Raw genomic sequence first — 16,827 nt, forward strand, 5'->3', positions numbered from 1 at the left:
ACTGTTTTTCTACTATTTTTGAATCATTATTATTATCGTTATTATTATTAAATCATTAAGATAGATTTACACGCGTGTCTTAGTAAAATAAAAAGCGCTGACAAGGGTTCATATTTTAATGAAAATGTCTTAATCTCACTTGCACACAGGAGTTCCGTGTGAAAGGCTTGTATATTCGATGAACGTCCACGGGGTGGCGTTAAATCCCCTCTTAAGACGTGTTTGTGAATGTGTCCAGAGGCAGCTGAAGGCTCACTGACTTAAATCTCACAGCAAATCCCTTTAGTCGCGAGTTGACATGGCCCGACTGATCTCTGCGGGAAGTTTCAGGAAATGCAACAGGTGGACGAGCTGCAGGGAATGAAGCGTGGACTACCGTGAATGTTTCCAGACTCTGGAGCAGACAGCAAACTTCCCCACTGAGAGCGGATTTTCTGGGGTGGGCAAGGCACGCAGGTAGAGCAAGCCAGCGGTCGCTGTCATACAGTGTTTGACCGTGTCTGTGTGTGTTTGTGTGTTTGCTGCTCATATCCAGACCTCTTTAGCGTCCCAGGCTAGCTGCTGCTGCTGTGCCTCCTGTGTGTCGGACTGGGAAAAAACTGCGCACTCCTTCACTCGGTTAGTTCCCTTCTCCGTCATTTTATCCGTCACTCCTTGCCTCGTTATGCGCTATTCCGAAGTTATTTGAACAAAGTTGCAAATGTCAATTCGAAATGAAGCTTTAATTCTGGGAAATGTATATTCTCGGACCGTGCTTTCTGTATGTATAAAGTCCAAACAGAGTCTAACTGGTTTTACTGGTGTCCATTGATTGAATTGCCGCAGGTTAAGTGCTACAATGGATGACAACAGCCTGAGTGGCTCCAACGTAAAGGTCGCTGTGCGCGTGCGACCCATGAACAGGAGAGGTGAGCCATGTAACACTTTTTAAAGCCAAACTCCAGATTTTTCGGTTAAAACAAAATGACTTAATATGTAGCTTAATAGGACAGCATAAGACTTTTTGGTATGTTATAAATCATTTTTAATTAAGATGAGTTTTACCCTCCCCAAAACAAGCTTCTACTCACACATGCCTCTGGTGACGTCACATAAGGCACAACAGATCAGGGTGAGGGGACCTCAAGAAAATACTATAGGGCCCACATCAAAACCATTTAGTTAGAGAGTTTGCTGGGGTGGGACTTTTAATTTACAGTGGACGCCCTCCTATTCGCTTTATCAGTATTCACCTATTTACATTGTATTTATTTTTATTTTTTTGTGGAATATAACTTCAAATTATTTGAAGAAATTTCACCTACATACTGCTAGTTTTTTTTCACTCCTTGGAAAGAAAATACAGCTTGGGAAGCTGAGTTACACAGGTGCAGTGCTACTTAACAAGCTACTGGCTGCGTTTGCAAAGCAGCCAATCTAGGAGCGCCATTCATTTTCCTTGCTGCTGATTGGGTGTAACCCAAACAGTGGAGATGAGGAACCATAGACATTAATACGCAGTTGCAGTATTGATATCTATGTGAGGAACGCTGTGGTTGTTAGCTTCTGTGGTAGTGTTAAGACAGTTTCTACTCTGCATATTAATGCTTACTAACGTATGTTTGAATGATTAAAATAGGCACAATCGGCTGTGGTTGCTAGCCCCCACAAAGCTTGGATGTCTTCTGTAGGTCTGATTTAAAAAAAAAAGAAGAAAAAAAGAAGAAAGGTTATTAATAAATAAATAAAAAATAGGAAAACCCAGCTTATCCTCAGAATTTTCTTAAACATTGTAACAGTGAGTAAGTTCATGTTTTCATCTGCGTGAACACCAAAAATGAATTTATTTGGGATTGTGGTCTAAGGACTGCACAATACAGTTGTTCTGAAAAGTATCCACCCCCTTTTATTGCTTTTACAAAAAAATCATGATCAACAAAATGTGGCATTCCCCCCCCCCCAAATCTCTTAAACAATAAACTGAAAATTGTGACCTACAAACAGATGACAATGAATATTAGTAATATGTAATAATATTAATATTATGTAATAATAGTATAAATAATATGCCCTAACTACTATTAATAATACCCATATTTGGTGTATATTTTATGTGGATCTTTGTTAACTAATATAATTTTCAGCATTCATGTCACTTTGGTTGGATTTTTAATATTTTTAGCCCCTTAAAAATTATTGTTAATGATTTTTAAGATGCTTTTAATTCTGATGTTTTTAACTTTTTTTCAAAAATGTGTTTTGTGAAAATCCAGATTTCATTACCCAAATCTGCTTGACTTGTCAGTGAACGTTTGTTGGGGGGAACACACCACTGGATTGTATCATTAACATAAATATGTCTGTCCTCCATTTTCTTCCCTCCTTTTCTTATCATTGGCCTGTGAGACATTTTCAGGAAATCCCACACCCACTCCCAAGTGAGAATAACCAACCATGTGGACCGCCATGCATGTGTTACGCTACTTTCTTTAGAGCATTTATTTCTGACCATTTTGTGTTGTGGAAAGGATTCCCCCCCCTCCCCCTGGAAAGCAACAACAAGATGGAGTTTTGCTGATGTTTTGAAGCGGGCTGGCAGGAGGCCTGCAGTCTGAAATCAATAAAAATATGATGAGGTGCTGCATGTTTAATGTACTTTTAGTAAATTCCCAGAACAACAGCATAGCAGTTTGGAGCTGAGAACACAAAGGTTTGTGTTTCTGTTTCCAGTCATGTTCCAGTTATTGTCCACCTCATGAAATCTAACATAACACAACATGTGGCCTAAATTCTGCAGGGACAGGAAGTCCAAATGCTGACTCCGCCCCCTGGTTCAGGTGGGAATGAGGAAGAGAAGGTGTGACTTGGCTCTTCCTTACTGGCTGCCTGGCCAGTAGTGAATCGCCGTAATGTTTGCACAGGCAGGTCCTGTATGAATCATCAGCAATGCAGCCATTTCCTGTTAGTCCTCGTCAACCTGTTTGTGTTGTGATTACGAGGAACTGGCACACGCCCTCACCCACCTGTCACTCTGCAGTGACAACCAGGCGGAAGCTGCCTTTAGTGGTGGGCAGGATGACAACATTAGATCATGTGGACGACTTCTCAAAACACAGTGAACAGAGCTAGAAATGGGATAAAACTTAGAGGAAACCTGATGAAGGTTTACCCGAAGCTGCAATGGCACATTTGGGGCCACTGCAGACAGGGAGGGGGAAAAGAGGAGTAAATTGCTGTCAAAAAAAGTTGGAAATTTTGAGATTAATCTAACAGAACGTGGACATTTCTGAGTTTACGTTGATATTTAAACCAAGGGTTTTTTTTCTAGAAAATTTCAGATTTTTTTTGTGTAGCAAATTTGTGACTTTGCACGTTTTTTTTTCTTTCTAGAAAATTTTAGATTTTTTTGGGAGGAAAATTGCTGCTTTAATAAAAAAAAAAATTACCTAAAATGGCCCTAATACACTGTTATATGAAACATACAGAACGATGTTCTAATAGAATCAATTAATATTCCAGAACAATTACAAAAAAATACTTTAAAAAGTGTGTTCACAAACAGTCTCCAGACAGTTTTCCATTTTACCCACCACTGTTTCCCATGTTTTATTTGTTTTTGGGTAAATGTATATATTTTTTTATTTTTTGTAAATCTAGAAAAAGACCTGAAAACCAGATGTGTGGTGGAGATGGAGGGGAGCCAGACCTTTCTGCATCCAGCCATCACTAACGTAAACAAAGGAGACCCCAGGTAAGCTGGGAGATGTAAATATGTAAACACTTTAGTTTATATAGTAATACCATCAGTACAATAGAATGAGTCAAGATAAACAGCCTGGACAATGACTTCCTCTTGAATAATGTGGAAACGTCTGTGGGAGTTCAGAAAAATATAACTTTTTTTTTTTAATCAAATTTTTAACAGCATTTTATCATAAATTCCACAAAAGAACAGACCATTTGCTGGAACTAAATGAACTGTTCTTTCTTCTTTGGCCTGAGCGTTTGGTTGTGATGCCAGAGCCTGTGGATCAGAGCAGATCTGAGGCTGTTTTCTGCATCCGTGTTGTGAATGTTACACAGGCGGCTAATGTTCCACATTTCAACATGAATATTGATTCCCACCTAAAAGCTTCTGTGTGTGTGTGAGACGGGTCTATATTCATTGGCTGGTCCTCTTCCTCTATTGCATTGCCGCTAGGGGAGCTGTTGACTTTTATGTTTTAATTTTTTTTAAAAAATACTACGTTTACACTAATTTAATGAACAAAAAGAAACTAGTGATTTCATTTAAAATGCTATTTGCTTTTATTAACACAGTTAAGCCAACATGCCTAATTACAGCTGATGGAATATCAACAATGGTAATCATTTTGATGGAGAAGATGATGGCAAAACCATTAGCATGGTGATGAAACACAGTTCTCGCATGGACGTGTTAATAAAAATGACACATTTTTGAGCTTAGAGAAGTCTCACATCACATGATATGACATCGCTGTTCATTAATGACACACTCATCAGTTTCTTAAGACAATCCTTGCTTTATGCAACAAAATCCTAAACAGCACGACAGCTGTTGGCTTAGAGAAGAAACTGTTTTCTTAACGCCCTGAGAAAGTTTCCACACCCTACTTCACATCACAGACACAAAATGTGTTTTATCATGACTGTCTGACAGATAAAAATTCAGTAAGTGTCATTGGGGAAAAAGAAAACAAAAAATGACAAGCTGTGGTTCATATTTTTTATTGATCAAATTCCAGACGACATTTCTGTTTTATTCAAATCTGGCATTTTTAGTGGAAAACCTGAATGAAGAAGGCTGTTTATTAATAAAAAAAAAGTCATGAGAAGTCCTGTTTTTATTTTGCCGTGGCTCATAGATGGATTGTGGCAAAACACCAAACATCCAGCCATAGCTACAATGGGATGAATTTGATCAAAGCTTATTCATGAGCTGTAAAGTCCTAAAGTAAAGACCTAAACCCAACTAAGTATTTTCAGCAATACTTCAAAATTGATGTTCAAACACACTCGTTGTCCGATTTGAGTTTGAGTTCTTTGCAAAGACAAACGAACTTGGATTCATTTACTAGATCTGCACCGATCTGATATTAATATCTGTATCGGTCCAGATGTTAAAACACTTCTAGATCGCTAATCGGAGACAATGTGCCCAATCCATAGGAAGACATCTATTCAGTCTAGTTCTATGCTTTGCGTTCTGAGCGGTGTCTAGCTATATTTATTTTACATTATATTTAAAATTCCTAATTGCACTTTCTGAATCAGTTGAAAGAATGTTTGTTGCAGTTTATTTTTTACATGTTTACCAACCTATTGTTCTATTTATTTTACAGTTTTACATATTTGGTTGTTCTATTCCCAGTTTTACTGACTGAACAAATGAAAGTTATGTTGATCTTACACGTTTGACCAAGCTTGTGAAGTCACTGGTGTATGTAAGTGTGCTGTACTGGTGCAGAGTTAGCAAATATATAATTCGGTTCATTTCGTTTAAAAATTAAAAAGAAACATTTTAAGTCAATTCAGCTGTTTATCTGTATCAGATCAGTATCGGCCGATACTAACCCTCAGGTATCGGTATCAGAAGTTGACCGGTGCATCTCTCTAGTCGTGTAAAGCTGGTAGAGGCGTAACTCAAAAAAACCTGTAGTCACACTTTTTTTCAGATTTCTATTGGCACAAAGAAACGTTTTCACTTCAATTTCACTAGTTTGTGTTTGTCACATAAAACACATTGAGGTTCATCGTGAAGTAACAAAACATGCAAAATGTAAGAAGGCGTGAATACTTTTGTAAGACTTTTTCTTTTTTTCTTTTAAAGGATGACTGGTTCGTGTTTATAGTTGTTCCTTTTCAGAACAAACAGTGGGTGATTTAATCAATCTGTTCACTTAAACTGGGTAGCTGTTTGTATAGTGAAGAATCCTCTAATCCTGCTGCTGATTGGTGGATCTGATCTATAGCACATGTATGTAGCTGAAACTTTTTTTCCCCACCCTGTTGTCTGGAAGACGTTCAGATTGAATCATCACTCCACCTCTCCTGCTTTAAGCTCTCCTACTTTCTTCCTCCTCCCTTCTTTTGCACACTCTTTACAGAAGGTGTGTCTGTTACTCAGCCACTTAATCCTGCGGTAAAGGAGTAGAGGACAGTGCAGGAAGCCAGATATATGTGCTTTATAGTTATCTGAGGCGATAATGTGAACCAATTGTGCTGATCTTAATATAAACCCATAAAACTTGCTCTTCCTGAAGCTTGGGGTCTGTAGGTAGATATCTCCCTGAAGGCTTCCAGCCAGTCTCGGTCTTCCTTACTTGCTCTGTATTTCCCTTGGGGCTACCCCCCCTGCAAACACGAGGGCGTGAATCTGTTTTTGTCCTGAGTTAAAAGCCTTTGATTTCATAATTACCTTCTGCATTTTTTTTTTTTTTTAGCTCTGTGAGTGTCAGTGCGTTTTTATCTGCCTCGACATGCTCCAGCGGCGGTATGCTTCCCCTTCGGGGGTTTGACGTGAACAAGTTCTGCAGGCTCGGCACAACACCATCAGCTAAGCTCAAAGGTCGAAGGGAAGGAAAAACCGAAAGAGGCGAGATTAGAGTCGTCATCACCTGATAAATATTCAGGAAACTGGCTGAGCAGCCAGATGTGTACAGTTTGTGCTGAGTCAGCTCGCTGCTGGTTGACGTTGGGGTGAATTAGTGTTTTCTGTTGGGGGTGTTAATATGTTACAGGACCCCTGGGTGCTGCTACAGTAGGACAGCAGGGGGCTACCAGGCTCTCGAGGCAGCAGGGATTGATGCGGGCAATTATTCACTTCCTGCTGCATTCTCCTTTAACAGTTTAGCTTTAAACTGAGAATTTTTCTACACATCCATAAGCTACTACGTACAGGGGTTCTGCATGTCCAATGTTTTAAATTAGTGTGTCTGAAATTAAGACCTTAAGATGTCTTAATTTTCTTTATTAAAAGATGTAAGTTGGTATTAGGGTGCATTCACACCAGTACTGTGTGTCTGCTTTAATGGAACTCAATTTTGTTTGTCTACAAGATCCAGTTTGATTCTCAAGGCGTGAATGCACAATTGAACTCTGATGCGGATGAAAAAAGTGAACTCTGGTCCGCTTAAAAATCTTGTTCTGTTTGGTTCAGATGTATGTGTGAATGCCAAGCGGGTTGGAGACTGCTCCAAAAGCAGGAAGTGGACTATGGTGCGGGGCACTGTGGGCAGATACAACCAAAACAAACGGGCTAGTCTAGTGCTAGTGCGAGAAATGACTCGTAGTCTCTTACCAATGATGGAAGAGAAATCCTACATCTAGTAAAATCTGATGTCACTCGATGTTGTTTCCATCAGTGGTTCTTGGTGCAGCGCCACCTCAGACATGGTGGTGAACAAGATTTTCAATGAGAGAAAGCTGAAAATGTAACAAATTCTGGAATTTTGGTCCAAAATTGAATAGTCTATCGGACCATCAGGTGTGAGTAAGGGGGGTTGCTAACTAGCTGCTAATATACTCTTGCTAGCTAGTTAGGTTTTTTAGGTCTATCATGGGTTAGTGCAACTTTACCAGTGGTAACTGGATGACTTTTGTTTTTTCCACTGGCTGATTAATTCTGCCAACCAACAGAAGGCTACGTACAACAAAACCTTTAAGCTAGGCACTATGAATGTTGTCAGGCCATATGCAGAGTGAGAAGCTCAAAGCTGGCTTCAGAGTTTGTGCTACGCTTGATTATAATTCAGCAAGATCCCCCAACCATTCCCTATATTTAACATCTTCAATCTTAAATTTCATTCAAGATGGCTTTTTAAAAACAGGTCTTAAGATGTTTTAAATTTGACTTGTTGAAACCTGCGGATACCCTAATATAGAGTATTTAGAATGGGATCCAGGCCTGCATGCTGGTGGTCAGGGACTTGGTGACCTGCTCTCCTCCTCCTGCTCCTCTTTATGAAGTGACTCCTCGGTGATCCGAGGCCCTGCCAGTTATCTCAGGAATGTCCTGACAAGCCCAGGAGAAGGGAGACTTAATGTTGCTCTTTCATGGAGCAGCCAGCGCTCACATAGAGGCCTTGTTTCAGTACAGCTCCTCCGTTTGTGTGGCCAGAACAAAATTTGCAGCTTTTTTTTTTAAGGCCCCACAATTTCTGCTTGAGTGAAGGTAATGTTCTGAGTCCTGATTTACACTTCTACTAATGCGAGGCTCCACACATATAGCTACAAAAATGTGTTGTTTTTCTGCACTCAAACTTGTGGTTGTTGGACAGTGTTTCCATATCAACTATATATGTTAGTTTTACTCTGTAGATACTGGAGCACAGCCTCTCTCTCATAAAGCAGAAATTGTTTCACAGTGAACTATGAAATATAAGATTATTTTTGTTTTTATTTTTTTCACAACTGGATATGTAAGCAAAAACTAGAGAAACACATCTGTCTGTCCGTCCGTCCAACTATCCTTCCATTTATCTTCCCATACCTTATCCAACCATCCCTCTATCCAGCAATCTCTTTTCATTTCATATATCCTTTATCAATACATTTTTGATTATTAATTCACCAGTATATTTATCCATTCATTTATATTCATATTTTTAAAATGAATTGAAAAAACACCAAGACCTCTAAAATGCTGAGTCTAGAAAAGATGGAACCCTGTGAACCTTTAAGATAAAGGAACGTTCATCAACCGTCCATCCTACGAGAAGAAACGGGAAAAAAAGATTGATTCTGTATTGACCACAGCTCATTTATGGCCTTCCTGTTTCTCAGCTAATCTTGATGTAATTAAAGCCCAGAGCTGCACTGGTGACAGGAGTGACATAATGACAGGAGCTCAGGATATGTTGGATAATTGAATTTGACATAAACTTGCTGGAATGCAGCTAGGTGTGGGCTCTTGGCAGCCGTCGCATGTCGGGGACACCAGCAGGGTGTGAGGCCCAGACTACTGTTCAACATTCCTCCAGTGGGTCACCAGCAACATAAGAGGATTAGTAACCTGGGCAGATTTTGGAGCTCTGCTCTGATTAAAACACCTTTGACTCCATATCTCTGAAGGCCTGCCATGTTTCTGCTCATGTCTGGGTCATTTACAGTCCCTGCCTCTCATGTGCTGACAAACATGACGTCTGCCACGTAGGCAGACGTGGATCATTTTACATCTATCAGAGAAAATTTTTGATAATCATTTCATTAGGAAGTTTTTGAACTTCCCAACTCTGAAGCTGCTTCTAAAAAAAAAAAAAAAAAGAATCTTAGACAAAGTTGAAATCAACAAGTCACATCAAAACTGAACTTTATTATTTACTTACATTTGTCTGATATTAAAGGGGCCATATTGTGTAAAATCAACTTTTTTATTTTACCTTTACATCGTGTTATAAGGTTATATTTTCATCTAAATCATACCTGGAGTGTTGCCTTGATTCTTTCATGCATGTTTAAAAAAAATAATCCTTTAATCCCCAGGGCAACCATTTATCTGGTCAAAACACCTGGATGCACATAGTTCCACCTTCGCAACTTCTCCCCTTAGCTGCAGTTTCCAAGCTTCCTAGCGTTCTCCTCAGAGAGCAGCCTTCCCCCCACTCGGCTACTTCAGACTAGTCAGCAGCAATTTGCAAACACCTGGTGGAACTGCACACCTGCTGACCTCATTATAGGAGCTACTTCTCAGAGCAACACTGGAAAAAACTTTGTTAAAGGGTTAATAGACATTTTTGTGATGACTTCCTGAAGGCGGAGCTTCAGAAAGAGCAGGAGTTTAAGAGACAGAGGCCCAATTTCAAGGTGCTAGAGAAGTAAAATGTCCTTTAAGCCATTTTTTATAACAACTGAAGGTGACATAATTACTTAATTATAGTATAAAATTGAAGTAAGTAAATATAAATTTGTTGGGGAACACATACTTTTTAATTATTTTGTAACCAAGTTAACTTTTACACTAGTACATTTTACATCTCAGGTAAACAGTTTGATGTTTTGATCAATTCAGTAGACCATAAATGACAAATTTATTGATCTCTAAATGCTAATTATTAACCACTCTTTCATTTCTATCTTCCCTCTGATCCCAGGAACCAACCTAAGGTAACTATTAAAATAAACTTTGCTTTTTAAGTATTTTATCGTGGCCCATGAATTTCAAATTCCTCTTACACTCCTATGTTTTCCCTCAGACGTTTGCCTATGACTACTGCTTCTGGTCAATGGATGAATCCCAACAGGACAAGTTTGCAGGTTGGTTGGTTTCCTCTGTCCATGTGATTTCTGCGCCGGTGGCTGGTGAGTCATCCCTTCAGCCCGTCTTCTGACACAATGTTTCCTGATATACGAGTCTATTTCTGGAGCTGAAGAACGGGCACCGTTAGTTGAGCGGATGGAAGACGGTAGCACTCTGCTCGTCTGTAGTATTAATATTGTAAAAGAGCAGGCGTGCAGGCCTCGATTCCTTCATACCAGTGCGGTCAGATGCATTGATTCTGAACACAATACTCACCCTGTCCAGCGTCTGCTCAGGAGCTTTCCAACAAATGTCCTTATCTGCTCCTGCTGTCCGTATCTTTTACCTTAGACTCTGAGTCTAAGGTAAATTGAATTTAAAATTTGATTTCAATTTGCCGCAGTGAGACTCCTGTTTTATTTTATTTTATTTTTTTATTCCTGCAGGTCAGGATGTGGTGTTCCAGTGCCTTGGGGAGAGCCTGCTGGACAACGCTTTCATGGGCTACAACGCCTGCATCTTTGCTTATGGACAGACAGGTAACATGATGATCTTTGTTACATGCTTACATTTGAACTGTAAAGTGACAGCGTCATGTCATGGGGCTTTTTTTGCTGCAGGAGGGACTGGTGCGCTATACTAGTAACAGATGACAGTACGAGAAAAGAAGATTATTGAGGCAATATCGCCATGAAGTTAAAGTTTTGGCACAAATTGGTCTTCGAAATGATTGTAGCTATGCTGCTATATCATTAACAAAAGACTATAAAGTCATTGTTTCAGGGTGGCAGTCACCAAAACCAAGAAATTGTAGGAAGAGTTTAAAAGGAGTGTGTGTGAGAGCATAGCAGTCTATAAACCCAACCCAGTTGCACTATTTCTGTTTGGAATGAGCCTCAAGAAATTCCAGCAAACTGCTGTTGTGAGAAGCTAGTGGAAAGCAATTCCACCAAATATTAAAGGGAGGTCAAGGTTAAAATGTGAAAAAAACAAACAATTTATCAAAATAGAACTCCCTCATATTATTCTAGCTTATTGCAAACAGAAAGAATTTGGGTAACCTTAACTGACCTGAAATGTGAAATGTTTAGTTTGAAAGTCAAACACTGAGGCAATAATGTTGTTTCTTTGTATTGTGACTATAAATACCTTGTTTAAACCGTATTTAGATCATTGGATCCTTGTGTTTTGTTTGTTGCTGTGTCATGTTTTTCGGGGGGTTTTCAACTGTCTCCAGGTTCTGGGAAGTCGTACACCATGATGGGCTCAGCGGAGCAGCCTGGTCTGATCCCTCGTCTCTGCAGCTCGCTCTTCAGCAGGACGGTGCAGGAGGCCCGAGAAGGAGAGACCTTCACCGTGGAGGTCTCCTACATGGAGATTTATAACGAGAAGGTCCGAGACCTGCTCGACCCCAAAGGGTGAGAGGTCTACGTTTCACCTTCAGCTGTTATGACGTTGTTTGGATTTTCTTGGCTTGTCATTCGTCATTAAAACCTACAGGAACACTGAAAGAGTCGGGATTGTTTTTTCTTGTGTCTGCAGGAGTCGCCAAGCGCTGAGAGTGAGGGAGCACAATGTTTTTGGCCCCTATGTTGACGGACTGTCCCGCCTGGCCGTGGCCAGCTACAAGGTAACGCAGCCATACCAAAATGAGCTCCGTGATCCTCCATAAAGGAAAAACTGTAACATGTTAGTGACTTATGTCTTCATCAGGACATCGAGTCTCTGATGTCAGAGGGGAATAAATCTCGCACTGTGGCGGCAACAAATATGAATGAAGAGAGCAGCAGGTCCCATGCTGTGTTCAACATCATCCTTACACACACACTCATGGACCTGCAGTCTGGGGTAAGAAACACTCTGCTGGATGAAAACCTGAACACCGTTTTTGTAAATTAAAGCAGGGTATTCACACTTCCTTAAAGTCTTAAATTCATTGGCCAAAAATTAAGGCCTTAAAATGTCTCAAGTTAATAAAAAGATTTAGATTTTAGTCCTGGCTGGCAGGAATATTTAAGGTGGATTTTTTTTTCCCCTTTCTGGCCTTTTCAGTCAGGCAAATGTTTGAGTCAAACGCAAACATCTTTATTTTGTTCTGTCACTCAAAGCATTTCAGACATCCTGCAACTCTGCTAATATAGCTTTGCTAGCGAGCTAGCTAGATAGCTAGCTTCTTGCGTCTATCATGGCTAAGTGTAAATTTGTCAGCAGTCGTTTATGCTACGTTTGTTTTTGCTACTGGCTGACTTCTGCTCTCAACCCTAAAAGGCTAGGAACAAAAAACTTTTGCTAATATACCCTTGCTAACTAGTTAGCTAGTTTTTTCACAGTTTTTGCTATGCTTGATTGTAGTGCAGCAAGTTTCCCCAACCATCATGTATATTTATACTTTTTTCGGTATTAAATTTCATTCAAAGTGGCATAGAGGTCTGACATTTGACTTGTTGATACAGAAGTTGTTCTAGTGTTTAGAGTTGCAGCTTTTTAAGAAGGAAGGTACCTGAACTAATATTGAGTGTGCGTGTGTGTGTGTGTGTTTGGTTCAGACGAGTGGAGAGAAGGTGAGCAAGCTCAGCCTGGTGGACCTTGCTGGAAGTGAGCGAGCAGCCAAAACTGGAGCAGCCGGCGAACGGCTGAAAGAAGGCAGCAACATCAACAAGTACGCAAACAGACAAAAAGGAGTCTCACTCAGCAGTCTGAATAATTTAAATAAGCTGTTTTTAGTTGGATAATCACTTGTGTATAAAATTAACTTTGTGCAGTTGAGCAAATTCTGATGATTTCCTAACTTTTCTCTCCTCTGGAACACGGCCTCCCCTCAGGTCTCTCAGCACTTTGGGTTTAGTTATCTCGGCCTTGGCTGATCACGGAGCCGGAAAGAACAAGAGCAAGTTTGTTCCCTACAGAGACTCTGTGCTCACCTGGCTGCTCAAGGTATGAACACAAAGATCCCCGCACAGCACCCCAACAGGCCCGCCTGTGTCTCCCTCACCCCCACCCCCACGCTTGTCAGGCACAATAAGCCTATTTTTAATCCAAAGAAAGTCTCTGAGTAATTAACTTTCTGCTGTGCTTTGGAGAGTTTCAACGCTCTGCTGAATCCAGAAAAGGTTTGTTTCCTCCACTTTAAGTCTTCAATGTTAGCAGTTTGAATTGGCTTTAATTTGGCCATAGATTGTATTAAAATTGCTTAACTTTAAAAACTCCGTTCTAACTCTGGCCAAGTTAGTCAGCACCCTTTGTAAAGTTGTGTAAAATCTTTAAACTATCTAGATTTTTTTAATTATTTTTTTTTTCTATTGCAGCAGCGTAACTTCCATCTGAAAATGAAATAATATCAAGCATTTCTCTAAAATGTATCTAGAGGAGAGAAGCCTTGCTAAAAAAGCCTTAACTTAATGACCACAGGGAAACAATCATTCAATCATTGCCTTTTTTCTGCTACTTTTGTCGAGTTACTTAGTTTTTAGGAACATTTAATTAAAAATGCTTGACTTTTTGTTCACCTGTGAATATGGTGTGACACAAACTGAGGCAGCTTTTCATCAACAAACACTCAAAATTGTTATGGTCATTTGTAGTACGGTGGACGGTCTGTTATGCTGTGGGTTTGATTTTCTTCTAAAACAAAAATAGATATGCTCCTCGTCACCATGACAATAGAAGGACAGCAGAAAAGTTGTCCTTTGTGTTGCGTCAAATATCTTTGTAAGCAGATTTTCATTTAAAAGTTGTAGTTTTGTCTTAGTTTACAGGCTACCGCAAACGAACACCAGACTCTGAACACCTTTGCTGTAAACGATGAGATGTATTTTGACTCTGTGTCTGCAGGACAGCCTTGGAGGGAACAGCCGGACCGCCATGGTGGCCACCATCAGCCCGGCGGCGGACAACTATGATGAGACGCTGTCCACCTTGCGCTACGCCGACAGGGCCAAGAGCATCGTCAACCACGCCGTGGTGAACGAAGACCCCAACGCCAGGATCATCCGCGAGCTCCGAGAGGAAGTGGACAAGCTGAGAGAGCAGCTGACGGAGGCGGAGGTGTGTCTCCATGCAGAAATCATAAACACTGCAAAAACGAAATTTGAGTTTTTGCAGTGTTAATATGTGGAACGTTTCCTTCCAGTCTATGAAGGCTCCAGAGCTGAAGGAGCGACTGGAAGAGTCCGAGAAGCTGATCCAAGAGATGACAGTCAGCTGGGAAGAGAAACTCCACAAGACCGAAGCAATCGCACAGGTACAACGCTCACTGATCTGAAAATCTCCAAAATGTAGAAGTTGTTGGGAAATTTTTCTTAATCTCACTACAAACAACCTTTTTTTTCCCCCTGAAACTATCAGTGTGCAAATTACCTGTCCAGTACTAACCAGATAATTAGCACCAAAATATATTAAAGGTTTGTTATCATATCAGCCTTCCAACCACTCTGGTCTTCTGGTTCTGGTCTACTGTCCATCACCAGAATCAGAACCAAACATGGAGAAGCAGCATTCAGTTTTTATGCTGATCTAATCATTCAGAAAACTGCAAAATTGCTGAAATGCTGAGTTTCCTTAAATCGAGGCTAAGTATTGCCTTTGATTCATAATAACTGGAACATTAATCAACATATTTTATGTGCATTTGTCTGATGATGGCATTTGACAAAATATAATGCTAACTGGTTGTTTCATAATTGGTGACTGTATGACGGTTTTACGATGTGAAGCATTTTGAGCTGCCTTGGTGCTGAAATGTGCTGTTCAAACAAATAAGCATATAAAATGTGTGTTTCCTGTAGGAGCGTCAGAAGCAGTTGGAAAGCCTGGGTATCTCCCTTCAGTCATCTGGCATCAGAGTGGTGGACGACAAGTGTTTCCTGGTCAACCTCAATGCTGACCCCGCCCTCAACGAGCTGCTGGTCTACTACCTCAAAGTACTGCACACAAACACACAACTCAGCTGCTTTGCATATAAAGACTTAGAGTGTTAATCCCTTCCAACTGCTTTATTTTTTCTCTTTGTGTTTGCTCAGGACCACACATGCGTTGGCTCGGCCGACTCGCAGGATATCCAGCTGTGTGGGATGGCCATCCAGGCGGAGCATTGCGTCATCGACATAACGGAGAACAGCGGCGTGGTGCTGACTCCTCACCGTGGCGCCCGGTACAGAATTCACATCCTCAGCTTTTATTTCCAAATCCACCATGTTCCATAACAGAGAGATGGAAGCTGAAAGGGGCAGTATTATGTAAAATTAGCTTTTATTTTTAGCTTTACCTCATGTTATAATGTTATTAAACTTGAGTCCTCCTCTTGGCTCCTTCAGACTAGCCAGCAACAATTAGGTAAAGGGTTAACAGGGCATCCATGTTATGATGACTTCCTGAAGGCAGAGTTTCAGAAAGAGCAGTTTCTTAAAGAGACAGAGGCCCAATTTCAAGGCATCATATTCATGTCATTTTTGATGTGTACATCATTTTTATAACAACTGAAGTTAACGTAATTAATTAATTGCCTCCATGTTATCTCTTCAAAGTCTCATTCTCTTGCAGCATGAATGCCTCAATCATGAATGAATATGAATTTAGTTCCTTATATCTTAATATAACTAAATAGCTGCCTTGTCGCTCTCCTTCTCTCAGTATCAGCGTCCACTCCAAAAACCGTGTTTGCGAAGGTGTAACCAGATTGTTCAGTTTACGACCGGCTGATCAATCAGTGCTGAAAAAACCAACAGTCGTCCGATTCGACTTTTCTACATGCGTAACTGTAAACGTTTGCTTCTCTCCCTGCAGAACGTGTGTGAACGGCGCCCCATTCACCAGTCCAGTGCCGCTACATCACGGTGACAGAATCCTGTGGGGAAACAACCACTACTTCAGGTCTGGTTTAGCAGGCATCTGATTTTCTCCTTGTGTTTTTGGAACACAGTTCTGTTTCGATAGTAGAAGTCCAGTCAGGTTTATTTGTATCGCACATCTGCAGTTAAAACTGCCTCATATCATAAAAAAAAAACAAGTCTGAGGTTTGATTTCAGACCGCTGCATTTAGTATTTCTGTTTTTTTTTTGTGTAAATTTCCTTTTACTGATCGGGACAGGTACTGTCCCGTTTCATACTTTCGGGGGACCGACGCATTCTGAAGGAAGATGGGTGCAAATCTAATGTCAGACCGCCGAGTCATATAGTGATGATAGCTCTGGGGATTCAGAGCCAGGTGGTTTTGCATTTGGAGCACTAAGAAGTGAAGTCATTTTATTCGTGAGACGCGCCAATTTCTCACTAAAGTTAAGAAACACCAGTTCAGGTGACGAGGCCACTGATCCAGGAGGTGCAGAAGGAGTAGGGAGGGGTGTGGACACTGACCTGTCCAGTTGGTGTGCCGGGAGGCCAGGGCTATGATAAGCAGTCTTGTCTCCCACTGGTATGGGGAATCCATACCAGTGGGAGACTAGTATGGATTCCTGTCTTAGTTCCCGTCTGAAATGTTTGTGTCCAGTCTGCGCCTGCTGGCTCTGTGCTCGTCCTTCTACAATCTTTGCTGGGACAGGGATCTCGTTCTTTACATTGTCCTGTGTTGGAGGCGTTGCTTTAACAGTGTTGAA

At 40.7% G+C, this 16,827-nt stretch overlaps 1 protein-coding gene across 6 annotated transcripts in view; it reads left to right on the forward strand.

Moving 5' to 3' along the window:
- The first annotated feature begins 97 nt into the window (after positions 1-97).
- LOC103457764 (kinesin-like protein KIF13B) overlaps positions 98-16,827 on the forward strand; it is a 36,245-nt gene continuing 19,515 nt past the window's right edge. For 2 of the 6 annotated variants that reach the window (XM_081602107.1, XM_081602109.1), the window contains exons 1-17: positions 98-439; positions 536-618; positions 826-908; positions 3,637-3,730; positions 10,092-10,104; positions 10,194-10,254; positions 10,684-10,776; positions 11,475-11,655; positions 11,780-11,867; positions 11,951-12,085; positions 12,784-12,896; positions 13,060-13,171; positions 14,069-14,281; positions 14,367-14,477; positions 15,022-15,156; positions 15,256-15,386; positions 16,019-16,105. In XM_081602107.1, the coding sequence (XP_081458233.1) occupies positions 839-908; positions 3,637-3,730; positions 10,092-10,104; positions 10,194-10,254; positions 10,684-10,776; positions 11,475-11,655; positions 11,780-11,867; positions 11,951-12,085; positions 12,784-12,896; positions 13,060-13,171; positions 14,069-14,281; positions 14,367-14,477; positions 15,022-15,156; positions 15,256-15,386; positions 16,019-16,105 (1,637 nt within the window). In that variant the 5' untranslated portion in view covers positions 98-439; positions 536-618; positions 826-838. The remainder of the gene's footprint in view (positions 440-535; positions 619-825; positions 909-3,636; positions 3,731-10,091; positions 10,105-10,193; positions 10,255-10,683; positions 10,777-11,474; positions 11,656-11,779; positions 11,868-11,950; positions 12,086-12,783; positions 12,897-13,059; positions 13,172-14,068; positions 14,282-14,366; positions 14,478-15,021; positions 15,157-15,255; positions 15,387-16,018; positions 16,106-16,827) is intronic. The other 4 variants (XM_081602108.1, XM_081602110.1, XM_008398149.3 and 1 more) reach the window with 4 other exon arrangements.

Source organism: Poecilia reticulata, chromosome 21 (genome assembly GCF_904066995.2).
Source record: "Poecilia reticulata chromosome 21, P_reticulata-male-v2, whole genome shotgun sequence".
NCBI classification, from domain to species: Eukaryota; Metazoa; Chordata; class Actinopteri; order Cyprinodontiformes; family Poeciliidae; genus Poecilia; species Poecilia reticulata.